Raw genomic sequence first — 16,380 nt, forward strand, 5'->3', positions numbered from 1 at the left:
ACATGTTTGAAATTTGTGGCAGATTTTTAAAATAGCATTTGACTGTAGTCTGAATCATGTTGTTATTGTTCAGGCGCTGAGTTGTGTCTAACCCTGTTAGCCCACGGACAGCAGTGCACCAGGCTCCCATGTCCTTCACTGTCTTCTGGAGAGAAATTACTCAAATTCATTTCCATTGAGTCGATGATGCTATCTAACCATCTTATCCTCTGGCACCCTTTTCTCCTTTTGCCTTCAGTCTTTCCCAGCATCAGGGTCTTTTCCAATGAGTCGGCTCTTTGCAAGAGGTGGCCAAAGCATTGGAGCTTCAGCATCAGTCCTTCCAATGAATATTCAGGGTTGATTTCCTTTAGGATTGACTGATTTGATCTACCTGCTGTCCAAGGGACTCTCAAGAGTCTTCTCCAGAACCATGTTTCGAAAGCATCAGTTCTTCAGCGCTCAGCCTTCTTTATGGTCCAGTTCTCACATCCATACATGACTACTGGAAAAGCCTAGCTTTCACTATATGGACCTTTGTCAGCAATATGTACCTAGAAGGCTCTGTCCCATTTACATGAGGAGACAGTGTCCCAGGCTGTCCAGTACCTCATGAAGCCTTTTCCCCCAGATTTCTTAACTGAGGTTTCATGATCTTCAAAGGCCTCCTTCTGTGTCTCACCAATTCTGTTTCATATGCAACTGATTTCTATCTTGTGTTGTTCTGATACCATCGTATATTTGAACACAAAACATTGCGTTGTATATTGTAGTCAGAAAATCTTTGTGACCCAGGTGTATGATCTTCTTACATGTATGTATAAAGTCCCTCAGTGTCTCTACATTGTCCTCGGGGTGAATTTCCAAACTGCTTACCAGGGAAAAGGTAGGAGATTCATTTGTCTTTTTATTTGCTTATTTATCGTTGGTCCGTAGTTATTGTTATCTTCCTGTTTATCTATCTATCCATCTTTTATGTATCCCTATCCACCTACCATTATATCTACTACTGTGGGCAAGAATCCCTTAGAAGAAATGGAGTAGCCATCATAGTCAACAAGAGAGTCCAAAATGCAGTAATTGGATGCAATCTCAGAAACGACAGAATGATCTCTGTTCGTTTCCAAGATAAGCCATTCAATAAAAGAGTAATCCAAGTTTATGCCCTGACCAATCATGCTGAAGAAGCTGAAGTTGAATGGTTCTGTGAAGACCTACAAGACCTTCTAGAACTAACACCAAAAAAGATGTCCTTTTCATTATAGGGGACTGGTATGCAAAAGTAGGAAGTCAGGAAATATCTGGAGTAAGAGACTAATTTGGTCTTGGAGTACAGAATGAAGCAGGGCAAAGGCTAACAGACTTTTGCTAACAGAACGTACTGGATATAGCAAACACCCTCTTCCAACAACACAAGAGAAGACTCTATGCATGGATATCATCAGATAATCAATACTGAAATCAGGTTAATTATATTCTTTGCACCCAAAGATGGAGAAGCTCTATATAGTCAGCAAAAACAAGGCTGGGAGCTGACTGTGGCTCAGATCATGAACTCCTTGATGCCAAATTCAGACTTAAATTGAAGAAAGTAGGGAAAACCACCAGACCATTCAGATCTAATGAGCGATCTAAGTGAAATCTCATGACTATACAGTGGAAGTGACAAGTAGATTCATTCAAGGGATTAGATCTGATAGACAGAGTGCCTAAAGAACTATGGATGGAGGAGGAGGTTTGGAACATTGTACAGGAGGTAGGGATCAAGATAATCCCCAAGAAAAAGAAATGCAAAAAAGGCAAAATGATTATCTGATGAGGGCTTACAAATAGCTATGAAAAGAAGAGAAGCAAAAGGTAAAGGAGAAAAGGAAAGATATACCCATTTGATTGCAGAGTTCCAAAGAATAGCAAGGAGAGAGAAGAAAGCCTTCCTCAGTGATCAGTGCAAAGAAATAGAGGAAAATAATGGAATGGGAAAGACTAGATATCTCAAGAAAATTAGAGATATCAAGGGAACTTTTCATGCAAAGATGGGCTCAATAAAGGATGGAAATGGTATGGACCTAATAGAAGTAGAAGATATTAAGAGGTAGTAAGAATACACAGAAGACATATATATGGAATTTAGAAAGATGGCAATGATGACCCTGTATGCAAGACAGCAAAAAAGACACAGATGTGTATAGTGGACTTTTGGACTCAGAGGGAGAGGGAGAGGGTGGGATGATTTGGGAGAATGGCATTGAAACATGTATACTATCATGTAAGAATCGAATCGCCAGTCTATGTCCGATGCAAGATACAGCATGCTTGGGGCTGGTGCACGGGGATGACCCAGAGGGATGTTATGGGGAGGGTGGTGGGAGGGGGGTTCATGTTTGGGAACGCATGTACACCCGTGGTGGATTCATGTCAATGTATGGCAAAACCAATACAGTATTGTAAAGTAAAATAAAGTAAAAATAAAAATTAAAAAAAAAAAAGAATACACAGGAGAACTATACAGGGACCCAGATAATCACAATGGTGTGATCACTCACCTAGCGCCAGACATCCTGGAATGCAAAGTCAAGTGGGCCTTAGGAAGCATCACTATGAACAAAACTAGTGGAGGTGATGGAATTCCAGTTGAGCTATTTCAAATCCTAAAAGATGATGCTGTGAAAGTGCTGCACTCAATATGCCAGCAAATTTGGAAAACACACCAGTGGCCACAGGACTGGAAAAGGTCAGTTTTCGTTCCAATCCCAAAGAAAGGTAATGCCAAAGAATGTTCAAATTACCACACAATTGCACTTATCTCACACTCTAGTAAATTAATGCTCAAAATTCTCCAAGCCAGGCTTCAACAGTATGTGAACCATGAACTTCCATATGCTCAAGCTGGATTTAAAAAAGGGAGAGGAAGCAGAGATCAAATTGCCAACATCCGTTGGATCATTGAAAAAGCAAAAGAGTTCCAGAAAAACATCTATTTCTGCTTTATTGACTATGCCAAAGCCTTTGACTGTGTGGATCACAATAAACTGTGGAAAATTCTTTGAGAGATGGGAATATCAGACCACCTGACCTGCCTCCTGAGAAATCTGTATGCAGGTCAAGAAGCAACAGTTAGAATTGGACATGGAACAACAGACTGGTTCCAAATCGGGAAAGGAGTACATCAAGGCTGTATATTGTCACCCTGCTTATTTAACTTATATGCAGAGTACATCATGAGAAATGCTGGACTGGATGAAGCACAAGCTGGAATCAAGATTGCCAGGAGAAATATCAGTAACCTCAGATATGCAGATGACACCACCCTTATGGCAGAAAGCAAAGAACTATAGAGCCTCCTGATGAAAGTGAAAGAGGAGAGTGGAAAAGTTGGCTTAAAACTCAACATTCAGAAAACTAAGATCATGGCACCTGGCCCCATCACTTCATGGCAAATAGATGGGGAAGCTGGGGAAACAGTGACAGGTTTTATTTTGGGGGCTCCAGAATCACTGCAGATGGTGACTACAGCCATGAAATTAAAAGATGCTTGCTCCTTGGAAGAAAAGTTATGACCAACCTAGACAACATATTAAAAAGCAGAGACGTTCCTTTGCCAACAAAGGTCCATCTAACCAAAGCTATGGTTTTTCCAGTGGTCATGTATGGATGTGAGAGTTGGACTGTGAAGAAAGCTGAGCACCAAAGAATTGATGCTTTTGAACTGTGGTGTTGGTGAAGACTCTTAAGAGTCCCTTGGACAGCGACGAGATCCAACCCGTCTATCCTAAAGGAAATCAGTCCTGAATATTCATTGGAAGGTCTGATGCTGCAGCTGAAACTCCAATACTTTATCCACCTGATATGAAGAACAGACTCATTAGAGAAGACTCTGATGCTGGGAAAGATTGAAGGCGGGAGGAGAAGGGAACGACAGAGGATGAGATGGTTGGATGGCATCACCAACTCAATGGACATGAGTTTCAGTAAACTCCAGGAGTTGGTGATGGACAGGGAGGCCTGGTGTGCTGTAGTCCATGGGGTTGCTAAGAGTTGGACATGACTGAGCAGCTGAACTGAACTGATCCACGTACCCGCCCCATTTCTGAGCGCTCCCTTTGGCAGCCTGGGTAAGCCTGTGTTCTGTCTTGCCTCTGGGGCTGGGTGTGAAATACCTGTGAAAGTGAAACTGTTAGTCCCTCAGTCCTGTTAGACTCTTTGGGACCCCATGGACTGTAGCCCGCCAAGCTCCTCCATCCATGGGATTTTCCAGGCAAGAATACTGGAGTGGGTTGCCATTTGCTTCTCTAGGGCATCTTCCTGACCCAGGGATCGAACCTGGTTTTTCACATTGCAGGTCTGCAATGCAGGTCAGTTGTAGTGACCTGCAATATGGTCACTGCAATTAATGACCATATTAATCATTTTAGTCTCTTCTAACTACAAGAGACTTTAAAGTGTTAGTCACTCCGACTTGTCTGACTGAGACTCCGTGGACTGTCATCTAGCATCTGAGCTATCAGGGAAGCAGTGAAATAGCTGGCCCACAGATTTATCCTCGTTTGTAGCACATCCTTAAATAGATGAGCACTCATCTCTCCCACAAAACTGAGTTCGAGGAAGGCAGAGGTCACATTCAGCTAACTTGTTATGGTGTGGCATGTTGCAGGTACTGTGTCAATATTCTTGCATGAATAAATGAAAAAATATATTTTATCCCACTAGGTGTCCCCAGCCTCTTTTACAGTGCCTAGCACATATTAAAGCACCCAATATTTATGAATGAATAAATGTTAATGATTATCTAACACCATAGCAATTACTTCTACTTTCTTTTCTATTTGAATATGAGACTTTTTGTTGTTTGTGAAGGTTTTCACCTGAACATTCTTCTTTGAACCTCTTGCACTGCAAAAAAAAAAAAAAAATGTATTGCTCTGAAATAACACCTCCCTATTTTTTAAAAAATTTTGATCCCTTATTTGAATAATAACCAGTAGTGCAATTAAATAACTATGTTGTGCTATTTGAAGTTAACAAACAAAAAAGAAACTGTTGCCAGGCTGCCAATTTTAAAATAATAGCATATGAAACACTTTTTTCTATGTGCTATCCAAACCAGAGTATGTTTGCAACACTGTTCTTTTTTTAAATTTTAAAAAGAATCTGTTACTTATTGTTCATATGTACAAAAATAATTCACTTATCTGTGCAGACATTCTTGTTTAGTGAAAAGTCCTTTGAACAGACAAGGAAATACCCTTGCATTTGGGGAGGGATGGGATGTTGAGCCTCACATTCAGGTCTTGGTGCTTTAAAATATTGGAACTGAGTTTGAAATGTAACCTGTGACAAGGCAGTTGACAAGAATACTTGCTGAACCTGTGTAAGTACCACAGTGGAATGTGCTTGTGTTACCATCTACTGAAACATTAACCTACAGTTTAGAAACATAAAAAGTTTTGCATACTGCATGAATAGATGAGTGACCGTGTTAATTATTTTTAGTCTCTTCTAACTACAAGAGACTTTAAAGTGTGAGTCAGTCAGTCATGTCTGACTCTTTGAGACTCAGTGGACTGTCGTCTACTAGGCTCCTCTGTCCATGGAATTCTCCAGACAAGAATACTAGAGTGGGTAGCCATTCCCTTCTCCAGAGGATCTTCCCAATCCAGTGGTTGAACCTCGGTCATGCATTGCAGGCAGATTTTATTATCATCTGCTGCTGCTGCTAAGTCGCTTCAGTCGTGTCTGACTCTGAGCGACCCCATAGACAGCAGCCCACCAGGCTCCACCGTCCCTGGGATTCTCCAAGCAAAAACACTGGAGTGGGCTGCCATTTCCTTCTCCCGTGCATGCATGCATGCTAAGTCGCTTCAGTCATGTCCAGCCCTGTGCAACCCCATGTACAGCAGCCCACCAGGCTCCCCTGTCCACCAGATTATCTAGGCAAGAATACTGAAGTGGGCTGCCATTTCCTTCTCCATTTTACCATCTGAGTCACCAGGAAAGCCCAACCCCTCACATTATAAAGCCTCAGAGCTCAGCTCCAGAGAAGTTAAATAAATTATCTAGGTCATTGAGTTTGTTAATGACAGAGGCAGGATTAAAATCTAGATTTTCTGATCTCAGTATAATGTTCTTTTATTTTTCATTATAAGATTTCTACAAATGAATGTGTTTGGTTCCACAAAGGTAGATGAAGCTTAGAAAGCTACTTGAGATAGTGAGAGGTTTTCTTCAGGGAAATAAAGGTTAATGTCAGTTTGTAGGCACTTGCCCAAGGCCCCGTGCTGCCACGCCTTTTATTTTATGAGCTAAATGGGAATAGGAAAATGAGATGGTACAGAAACAGGTTGTATGTCGCCGGTCCTACACCTGGAATAACTTTGCTCTTGTCCCCTGCACTACAAAACAGCAGTCAACATTGCTAGCCCTGAAGATAGATATCTTGCCTCCTGGAGCCAATATTTCAGCCATTTTTTTCCCTCTGTGCAACAGACATCCCTCTCTCCTATTCCCTACTGTGAGGGATGCTGCCTCCAATTTCCAACTCTGTTTAATGATTAGAGGAGAAAAGATGAAACATCAGCATTTTAGAACCTACAGTGGTAAAGATTCCACCTGCCAATACAGGAGATGCAACAGGAGATGTGGATTCGATCCCTGGGTCAGGAAGATCCACTAGAGAGGGAAATGGTAGTCCACTCCAGTTTTCTTGCCTGGAAAAGTCCATGGATAGAGGAGCCTTTGGGGCTACAGTTCATGGGGTCACAAACAGTCAGTCACGACCTAGCATCTGAGGGCACGTGCACGCACGCGCGCGCGCGCACACACACACACACACACACACACACACACACACACGCACACATGCATGCATGTGTGCTAAATTGCTTCAGTAGTATCTGACTCCTTGCAACCCTATGGACAATAGCCTACCTGAATCCTCAGTCTATGGGATTCTCCAGGCAAGAATACTGGAGTGGGCTGCCATTTCATTCTCCCAACAAAAGTACTTGTAAGCTATAAAAAACAAATGACTCCCCACCTTCAGGATTTTTTCTTAAATATCTGTCTGAGCAAATATATCAAGACAGAAAACTAAAGTGAAGTATAACACTGTGAAAGGTAAATGCAAACAGTTTTGCAAGGGTTATATGTGTTCATGTCTGCAAAATGCAGAGGAATCAACAGGAAAACTGAAAAAAGTGTTAGAAGTGCATTAAAAAGAGCTTCTCACAGTTTTGGTGTGCTAATGACCCCCTATCCCAATGGAGGGCTAGAATGGGAGTTGCCCAAAATTATCTGACCTGAAGGAGAATACGTTTGGGAAACTGTCTGTGGTGATTCTGCCAACACAGGAAGGATCTGTCTCACCATTTAAAGACAGATGACCTAGTGGGCATGTTTCCACGTAGCATGGACTACACATCAGTGTATGTGTGCTGATGCCAAAGAAACTAAATTAAATCCTTGTCAAAATATTTATGGGTTTGATCAAAGCTGTTAGAATATAGCTCCCACGCTTTTCTAGCTTTTTAGGATCTTTCTGTCTACTGATGGTATGGGTGACTGATAATCTTAATTTCAAGTGGCTTACATGTTTAACCTAATGTGTTGTTAGGTTTGATAAATAAAAGTCTTATATTTGGGGTGTTTTTCTGAGCAACACCATACTGTAACCTTCAGTGAAATTGTGAAATATATTTTCCTAGCAGCAATTAAGTTACAAAACTACCTTTAAGTTTTCTAGTGAACAAATCTAAATCATAATTAGATTGAGCCTGTCTCTTTTTGAGTAGAACAAGCTCCGTTTCATTCACTACCTGAAGGGTGTTAGCTTCTTGAGTTCTTATTAAGAATAATGTGCTCCAGCACTGTGGAGCACATTACAACATTTTAAGAAATGATATTTCTATGCCTGACAATAGCTTTTCGTCAAGAGTGTTTCCAGGTGCTCGACTTAAAGATCCCATCTCCATAAATACCAGTGCCCCTAGTATGGCATCTTTGTGAAGAATACCTTGACATACTCTTAGTTTCTAAGGACTTGTCACTGGGCTCAGCTTCATACATATCCCTCTCTCTATTTATTCTGCCTAGGACCTTCAGATTCTATAAACCTGCATGCATCCCATTAATCCTGCATTTTTAGAATGCCCTTTAAGAAACATGGGTTTTTGCCTAAGATGCTTTTCAATGAGCATAGCTTTCTAAATTCTAACACCCACTTAAAGGAAAGCATAATTGAACTAAGACCCTTTGCAGTTCTCTTGAACTGAAAAGTTCTGAAGTTTAGGACACTATAATAGAAGAAAGAAAATACATTTCCCTGCTAATCTGTTCATAGTCTTCTGTTTTATTTCTCAAACCTAAATGTTTAGAGCTTGTGGAGAAAAACAAAGCGTCATTTCCACTATGCATGAGAAAGAGAGGAGGAGGAAGGTTTGGGAAGGTAGCAAATCAACTGGGCACTGAGAATGGGGAAGGAGATGATTTTTTCTCCTGGGTAAAAGTATTGAGTATGGCTCCTTTCTCTGTAAGTGCTTTAGAAATGGTAACAATAACTCTGTGTGTGTGTGTGTGTGTGTGTGTGTGAACAATTACAATAACTCAGTAAAATGGTCTTCTTTCCTCCTTACCCAAGGATTTCCTGCTGCAGATATTTACTGTGTTCCGAATATTGATACGCCCAGAGATGTTTCCAAAGGACTGGACTGTCATGCGCTTGGTGGCTAACAAGTAAGACATTTACATTGATGATAATTGCAACTCATTGAATATGGGAAGAGGAGAATATGAAATGATACAGTCACCTTTATCTCAAATTTGAAACCTCCAAATCCTGGAGTTCTTTTTCTTTGCTTCTGAGTTAACTTGTCTCACTTGTTTTGTTTGTTTCTTGCTTGCTTGCTTGCTTGCTTTTCCTAATCATTACTATTTGTTTTAAATAGGTAGTATGTTAACATAGCTCAAAAATCAAACAGTATAACAGAGTATGCCTTGAGAAGTCCCTCTCCCACCTACTTTACCCCTACTTCCAGCCTGCAATAACCACTTTTATTTGTTTCTTGCATGTCCTCCCACTGTTCCTTTATGCAGAGCTTAGCAGATAGCAGAATAAATGAACTGTCCTGCAAATCTTTCTTTTACATAAAATCCTGGCAATCTTTCCAAATCAATATGTAGAAAGCCCCTCATTCATTTATGGTTTCTTTTTCTTTTGTAGCTGTATAATATTCCATTGACTAGATGTACCATAGGTTATTTAATACCAGCTTTGTTTCTGGACCCTTGAGTCATTTCTGATCTTTCTTAACTCATTTTAACTCAGAGAATATGTTCAGCATCTCCCATGTGCTGAGCACTGGAAATAAGATAGGACCCCGAGTTAGGCAGGTGAAGATTGAAGTTCCTTTTACACACGTGAGTGATGTGACGAACAGAAGGCTGAAAATAGTGCTCTGAAGGAAGTTCAGGAAGAGATACAGACATTTGGGGAGTTACTGATGTTGACAAAATTAGCTTATATTAAGCATATTGGGGGGGAAAAAGTAAAATGATCTGAGGTCAATAGTTGAATGAGTAGGAACCAGGAAAGGAGAGTAAGGGATGGTCAGAAGGGCCTTCTATTCCAGGAGCTATTCCTGGAGGGCACAGCGTCATGGGTTTATCTGCTCTCACACTTTTGGCCTCTATTGTCTCAGGATTTGAAATGAATATGAAGTGGGGTTTTTGTTGTTGTTGTTGTTGTTGTTTGTTTGTTTTTAAGAAAGTGGCTTGATCTTTATCTCCACACTTATAATTTACCCTATTTCATAAGCATCCTTTCCTTCTAGCCCACATTTGCCTGCCTTTCCTTCCTCCTCTTCTCCCATCCCCTAAACCCTCATGCTCAGGGTGAAGGTTGGATTCTTCAGGTATCTGTTCATGGGTCAAAAACATCCTTTGTCCTCCCCAGGTTCCCAAATACGATGAAGGTAAGAGCCCCAGGAAGATAGGGTTTGATGTTGATTAGAGATGCCTAATGTGGCTTCTGCTGCAGTACACATTTAGAGACGAGGAGGTGTTAAAATGCTGTGTTAAAAACTTTGTGAAGTAACAAATTGTATAATATGGCATATTATATTTTACATAAGTACAGAAACAGCTTTTCCATTTTGAAGACTAATTGAGAATCCTGAAATAGCTCTCTTTAGAGTTCAGCATATCTAGTTTGATATCTGTGAGTAGAATCAAATCTCTCTTCATCTGGATGTCCAGATGCTGCAGGTTTAAGTGGGAACCACTGGTCATGCTTCTGGCCTCATTACCAAACAACAAACATTCTGGCTACCTGGAGAGGGTGTTGAGTGGTCCAGGCAGCCAGCACAGGAAGGGGTCTGTGCTGTTGACATCATCATCATACAACATCATTATTTGGTCATCCTGCCTGCCCTGTGTGCAGAGGGACATTTTGACTTGAATTAGAATTTCCAGTGGCAGACATTCAAACTGAAAGTGAATTTAACATTCTGTTCCTTTTGTACAAAGGTGGTGGTTGAGCTTCTGAAAAACATGACAATCATGTGGCTTATGATAGGAAATGCCATCTCACTCTGTCACCACCTAAAAATCTCTACTGCACTTGGCAAGACTTTATGGTCATGTGAGTGGGGAGCGCACTTAGAAGTCAGATTCTGTTTTTGAGTAAACTTATAATGTTCAAGATTTCCATCCCTAATGTTCGCTAAATAGGAGCATGGTTCTGTTAGAGGTGAGCTCTGTGTAATGTGTGTAAACCAAAGATTAGTCCCATAGCAAACCTAAGAAAAAAGTCATAAGACTTTGCTGAATGTAGTACCATCATTCCACTGACATCCAAGTCAGTGCTGATAGGAATCTGGCACTACTTTCCCCTGGTGATGTCTGGCTGTGGTATATCCAACCTAATTCATAGACAGGACTCCACAGCCTGTGAACCACCTGCCAAGTTGGAATAGACCCCCTGACTTCTGCTGTTCACTTTCCTCTCCTCTCCTCATTTAACTGTCATAGTCATTTCCTATTCAAACCTTGAAAGCATGTGGGATCTTTCTTGTGTGATAATGGTTTTTCCAGTGGTCATGTGTGGATGTGAGAGTTGGACTATAAAGCTGAGCACTGAAGAGTTGATGCTTTTGAACTGTGGTGTTGGTGAAGACTCTTGAGAGTCCCTTGGACTGCAAGGAGATCCAACCAGTCCATCCTAAAGGAAATCAATCCTGAATATTCATTGGAAGGACTGATGCTGACACTGAAACTCCAATATTTTGGCCACCTGATATGAAGAACTGACTCATTTGAAAAGACCCTGATGCTGGGAAAGATTGAAGGCGGGAGGAAAAGGGGATGACAGAGGATGAGATGGTTGGATGGCATCACCGACTAATGGACATAAGTTTGAGTGAACTCCAGGAGATGGTGATGGACAGGGAGGGGCCTGGCGTGCTGCAGTCCATGGGCTTGCAAAAAGTTGGACATGACTGAGCGACTAAACTGAACTGAACTGAAAGTTCAGAAATAAACCTTCAGCTATTTGTGTCTTATCTGTTAAAAAATATAAACATCAATAGTACTGATAGAGAAATAAATCTCTGAAAGATATTTTAAGTGTGTTAAAGAGCCCACACCAGAAATTAAAAGGTTTTACTTTGTTAAATTGTATAGAAGCAAGTTTCAGAAGCTAGATCTAGGTCCCTGAAGTTGACCACCTTTTCTTCCATGACACTAACTTTCTTAGAAAACTATTTGAGAAGTGCCCCTCAAAGAGGCATTTACACCTAAACTTCCATTTTTACTACCCACTTGTATGCTTGATACATGTCAAATTGATGGTAACTGGCCCAGAAGTCACCATTGCCTAGGCTTGAACTCAGTTGAATAGCCCATCCCACAAAGTACGTGTTCTTTTATATGTTGGTCCTTTCTTCCAGTGTTTTCAAGTCAATTAAATGCTATCTTTAAGCTGTGCTGTCCCAAATCCTGTAGCTTCTCTGCATTATGTGAAGTCCTACCAAAAGCTATGACTTATAAATACCTGGCTGTTAGTATGGTCTTTTGTTTTCTTCTACCTGAATGTCTCACGTTGTGTGTTCAGGCTAAATTTCCCAAGGATAAGAAGGCTGACTTCTGCTTGCCTGCAAAGCTTAATTGTGCCTGGCCACTGTAAGTTCTTGGTAGATGTTTCACATGAGGACAACTGCTCAATCTGAGAAAGAAGGAACATAAGGAAGATGAAAATTGAGTACCAAAAATACAGGGCACTTTGAGACAGGCTTCTCTCCACCCTCTTCCATACACATTGCAAAATACAGTACAAAAATAAAGTCACAGCTTTATACATATTTTCAAGATTTGCTTAGTGAGGAAAGTAAAAATTCCCTAGCCCTGCAGTTAAAATTTCAGACCCTTATTTTGTTTATCTTCTCTGCATGTTGGCTTCAAACATTTACTTTTGTGTGTGTGTGTGTGTGTTTTCCCACCAAACACTGAATTGTTTAGCTGATTATTACCTTCACCAGTTTATGTTCAAATGAGATATATATAGCAAATAAGTGATTTATGGAATCAGAGAGTCTTAGGGAAGGTCATCCATTCCTTCATTGACTCCTTCATTCAGTAAATATTTTCTAGTGCCTAATCTGTAAAATAAATGTCATCATGATAAAAAGCACAGTTCTGAGAGGGGAGCTGCGAAAGGAACTTTGTTCTAGACTGGAATAGGAGTTTTTATGAAGAAGTGAGACTTGAGCTGAAATCTGTAGCAGGAGTTAATAGGTAGACAGCAAAGAAAGACTTCTTATCAGCAGGAATAGCATACACACAGGCCCTGTGGTCAGAGTGAAGATGGCACATTCAAGGATCTGGAAGACTGTGTGGAGGAAATGCGAGGAGGGAAGGAACCAGTAAAAATGAAGTTGGAAGAAGACAAGGTCCAGATATTAGGGGGTAAAGAGACAAGAGAGAAACCAGGAAAGACCAGTTAGGAGCTTAATAACAGCACTCTGGGTAAGAGAAGATGACGAGTTGAACAGGTGGATTGCAATGAAGGTAATGGAGAGATCAGTTTTTTAAATTTTTTTATTGAAGGATAATTGCTTTACAGAATTTTGTTGTTTTCTGTCAAACCTCAACATGAATCAACCATACTTATACATATATCCTCTCCCTTTTGAAATTCCCTCCCATCTTCCTCCCCACCCCAGCTCCCTGGGTTGATACAGAGCCCCTGTTTGAAAACAGAGATGACAAGACTTGGAGATGGCTTAATGTGGGCAGGAGAGAAAAAAGTTTGAAGATGGCTCTTAGAATTGTGGCCTCAACAGAAGGACAAATGATATTAACATTCACTTAAATGGAAGATACTGAGAGAGGAATGGGAGAGGTGAGGGATCCTTGATTGAGCAAAATTTGAGATGCTGTTAGATCCCCAAGTGGAAATGTGGAGAAGAGGCTGGACATGCTTGTACGGAGCTCAGAGAAGTGAAGACTTGCAACATGCTAATACATTTGAGGTCCTTGGCATCGGGTAGTATTTGCAGTCATCAAACTGAATGAGAGCACTCTAGAGGAAAGTACAGATTGAAAAGAGAAGCCTCTTTAAGACTGGGCCCTGCAACATGCCCACCTTCCAAGGTCAAGATGTTTGGAAGCCGCCAGCAACAGAGATGGAAGAGGAGTAGCCTATGATGTAAGGCGAGAACCAGAAGGGCATAATATCAACCGTCTGAGGAAGATATTTCATAAAGAAAGGCGTCTGGGGAGGTTGGGGGATGAAGACTGACAACTATCCCTGGGTTTTGGCAGTGGGATGCAGATTCTGGTGACCTTGACAAGTGCTATTTCAGTGGAGTGATAAAGATGAAAGTCTTATCAGAGTGAATTCGAGAGCAGATGGGAATTGAAAAAATGAAAGCAATAATTATCAGCTCTTTAGAAGATTTTGCTGTAAGAAGGAGCAGAGAAATGTGGCTATATCTGGAAGGAGATATGAACGCTAAGATTCATTTCTGAATATGGAATATTATGCATGTTGGGTTACAGATAGAAAGGGCACAGAAAAAAGAAATATTGATAGTGCTAAAGAAAACAGGCCTAAGTGAAGAAACAGTGTCCCTAGGTAAGCCAGTAGGGGTGGGATCAAGTACAGGATTTTTCATTGTGCCTGTCTGAGAACACCTTTCCTGAAGGTAGCGCTGTCTGCTGTCAACTTGCACTGGAAATTAGGTCAGCTGCGTAAGTGTACAGTTTAGCTCCGTTGACATTTTTTTTTGTGGTAAGACTTTCTCAGTGAAGGAAGCTCACCACACTTAGGATAGCACTGATAAAGTACCCAGCAGGAAGCTTGGCTTTAGCTAGGAGCGTTGATCCGTTGTAACAGGAAGGAAGACAAAGTATGTGACACGGACTATGCAAAGTTTTATGTTAGAGTAGATGATCTGTTGAAAGTGAAAAATTGAAAGTGTTAGTTGCTTAGTCATGACCAATTCTTTTCAACCCTGTGGACTGCAGCCCTTCAGGCTCCTCTATCCATGGAATTTTCCAAGCAAGAATACTGAAGGGGGTTACCATTCCCTTTTCTGGGTTATCTTCCCCACCTGGGGATTGAACCAGATTGCCTGCATTGCAGGCAAATTCTTTACCATTTGAGCCACCAGGGAAGCCTGAGGTCTGCCAGGCTCCTCTGTCATGGAATTTTCCAGGCAAGAATACTGGAAAAGGTAACCATTCCCTTCTCCAGATGTTCTTCCCAACCCAGGGATTGAGCCAGGGTCTCCTGCCTTGCAGGAAGATTATTTATCATCTGAGCCACCAGGGAAGCTCATCATCTGTTGAAGACCCATTGAAAAATAATTACTATTGTTTTTTGTGGGGCTTTTCTATTAGGGTCATTGTCTTTAAATACTGTACTGTGGGGGGGGGCGGGGGACGTGGGGGAGGATAGTGATTTTTACCAAAAACTATATTACTAAGAGAAATGTGCCATACTTCCAGAGTTATAGCAAATATTTACAAAAGAATTGCCTGCATCTCCTGGTGAGGTGTGAGGAGTTGATAGAATGAATCCATGAGGAAAGGCAAGAATTCATTAGGATTTAAGTCTAATAGGCCAAACAAACAAAAACTGAGGCTGTTGCCACATGAGTGATTTTATACCAACACTGCCCAGAGGAGAAGGTCATGGAATTTCTAAAAATCCTTCCATTTCAATCCTTGTTGATTCTTTTGACCTCACCTGCACTGCATACCTCCTTGACTAAAAGCAGAGTCACTTCTTTTCCTGCCTTCCTGTTTGGCTTATTCTGTGACCTCCACTTGGAGTGGCTTTCTCCATCAGCTTTGCCTGTCTTAATCTCAGTCTCTTCTTCAAAATATGTATAGAAACAGTATTGGTTCCTTTACAGTGATAAATGTGCCATACCAATAATAGATGTTAATAATAAGGGAAACTGGGTATGACATATACAGGAACTCTCTGTATTATCTTTGCAATAATCCTGTAAGCCTAAAACAACTGTTCTTAGAAAAAGTTTATTTAAAAACAAATAGCTATAGAAAAGTATAAAAAGTTCTACAAGGCTTACATTTTAGAAATATCTAGTATAGTCTTTGGACTCTGTGGGAGAGGGAGAGGGTAGGATGATTTGGGAGAATGGCATTGAAACATGTACAGTATCATATATGAAACGAGTCTCCAGTCCAGGTTCAATGCATGATACTGGATGCTTGGGGCTGGTGCACTGGGACGACCCAGAGGGATGGTACAGGGAGGGAGGAGGGAGGGGGGTTCAGGATGGGGAACACGTGTATACCTGTGGCGGATTCATGTTGATGTATGGCAAAACCAATACAATATTGTAAACTAATTAACCTCCAATTAAAATACATAAATTTATATATTAAAAAAAGAAAGAAATATCTAGTACAGCAAATAATTATCACAAACCATAGATTTAAATACCGCTTTGAAACTGCAGTCATTCAGCAAACACTTGCCGGGCTAGGCCTTTGGTGATGCAGTATTTACCATAGACAAATTTCCCAAATGTCATTGCTCACCAAGTTCCAACACTCGTCTATCTTCTTTTCCATCTCCAACCCCAGACCTCACAATGCATGATCACATGCATCAGAATCATGTGGCTGAGCCCTGGCGTGATCTCACCAAGCCATAGCCTCTGGTGAGACCCTAAAGCCTTGTATATCTTTCAGGTGCTACTCATGTACTGACATTTGAGGACCACTAGCTTAGGTCACGGAGAAAGCAATGGCGACCCACTCCAGTACTCTTGCCTGGAGAATCCCAGGGATGGCGGAGCCTGGTGGGCTGCCATCTATGGGGTCGCACAGAGTTGGACATGACTGAAGCGACTTAGCAGCAGCAGCTTAGGTCAG

The 16,380-nt window shown here is 41.2% G+C and overlaps 1 protein-coding gene across 1 annotated transcript in view; it reads left to right on the forward strand.

Moving 5' to 3' along the window:
* The window catches only part of DOCK4 (dedicator of cytokinesis 4), a 467,343-nt gene that overhangs the window by 365,813 nt on the left and 85,150 nt on the right, over nt 1–16,380 (forward strand). The window contains exon 27 of the mRNA XM_052638395.1: nt 8,612–8,706. Coding sequence (XP_052494355.1) covers nt 8,612–8,706 — 95 coding nt within the window. The remainder of the gene's footprint in view (nt 1–8,611; nt 8,707–16,380) is intronic.

This window comes from Budorcas taxicolor, chromosome 4, assembly GCF_023091745.1.
Source record: "Budorcas taxicolor isolate Tak-1 chromosome 4, Takin1.1, whole genome shotgun sequence".
Classification (NCBI taxonomy): domain Eukaryota; kingdom Metazoa; phylum Chordata; class Mammalia; order Artiodactyla; family Bovidae; genus Budorcas; species Budorcas taxicolor.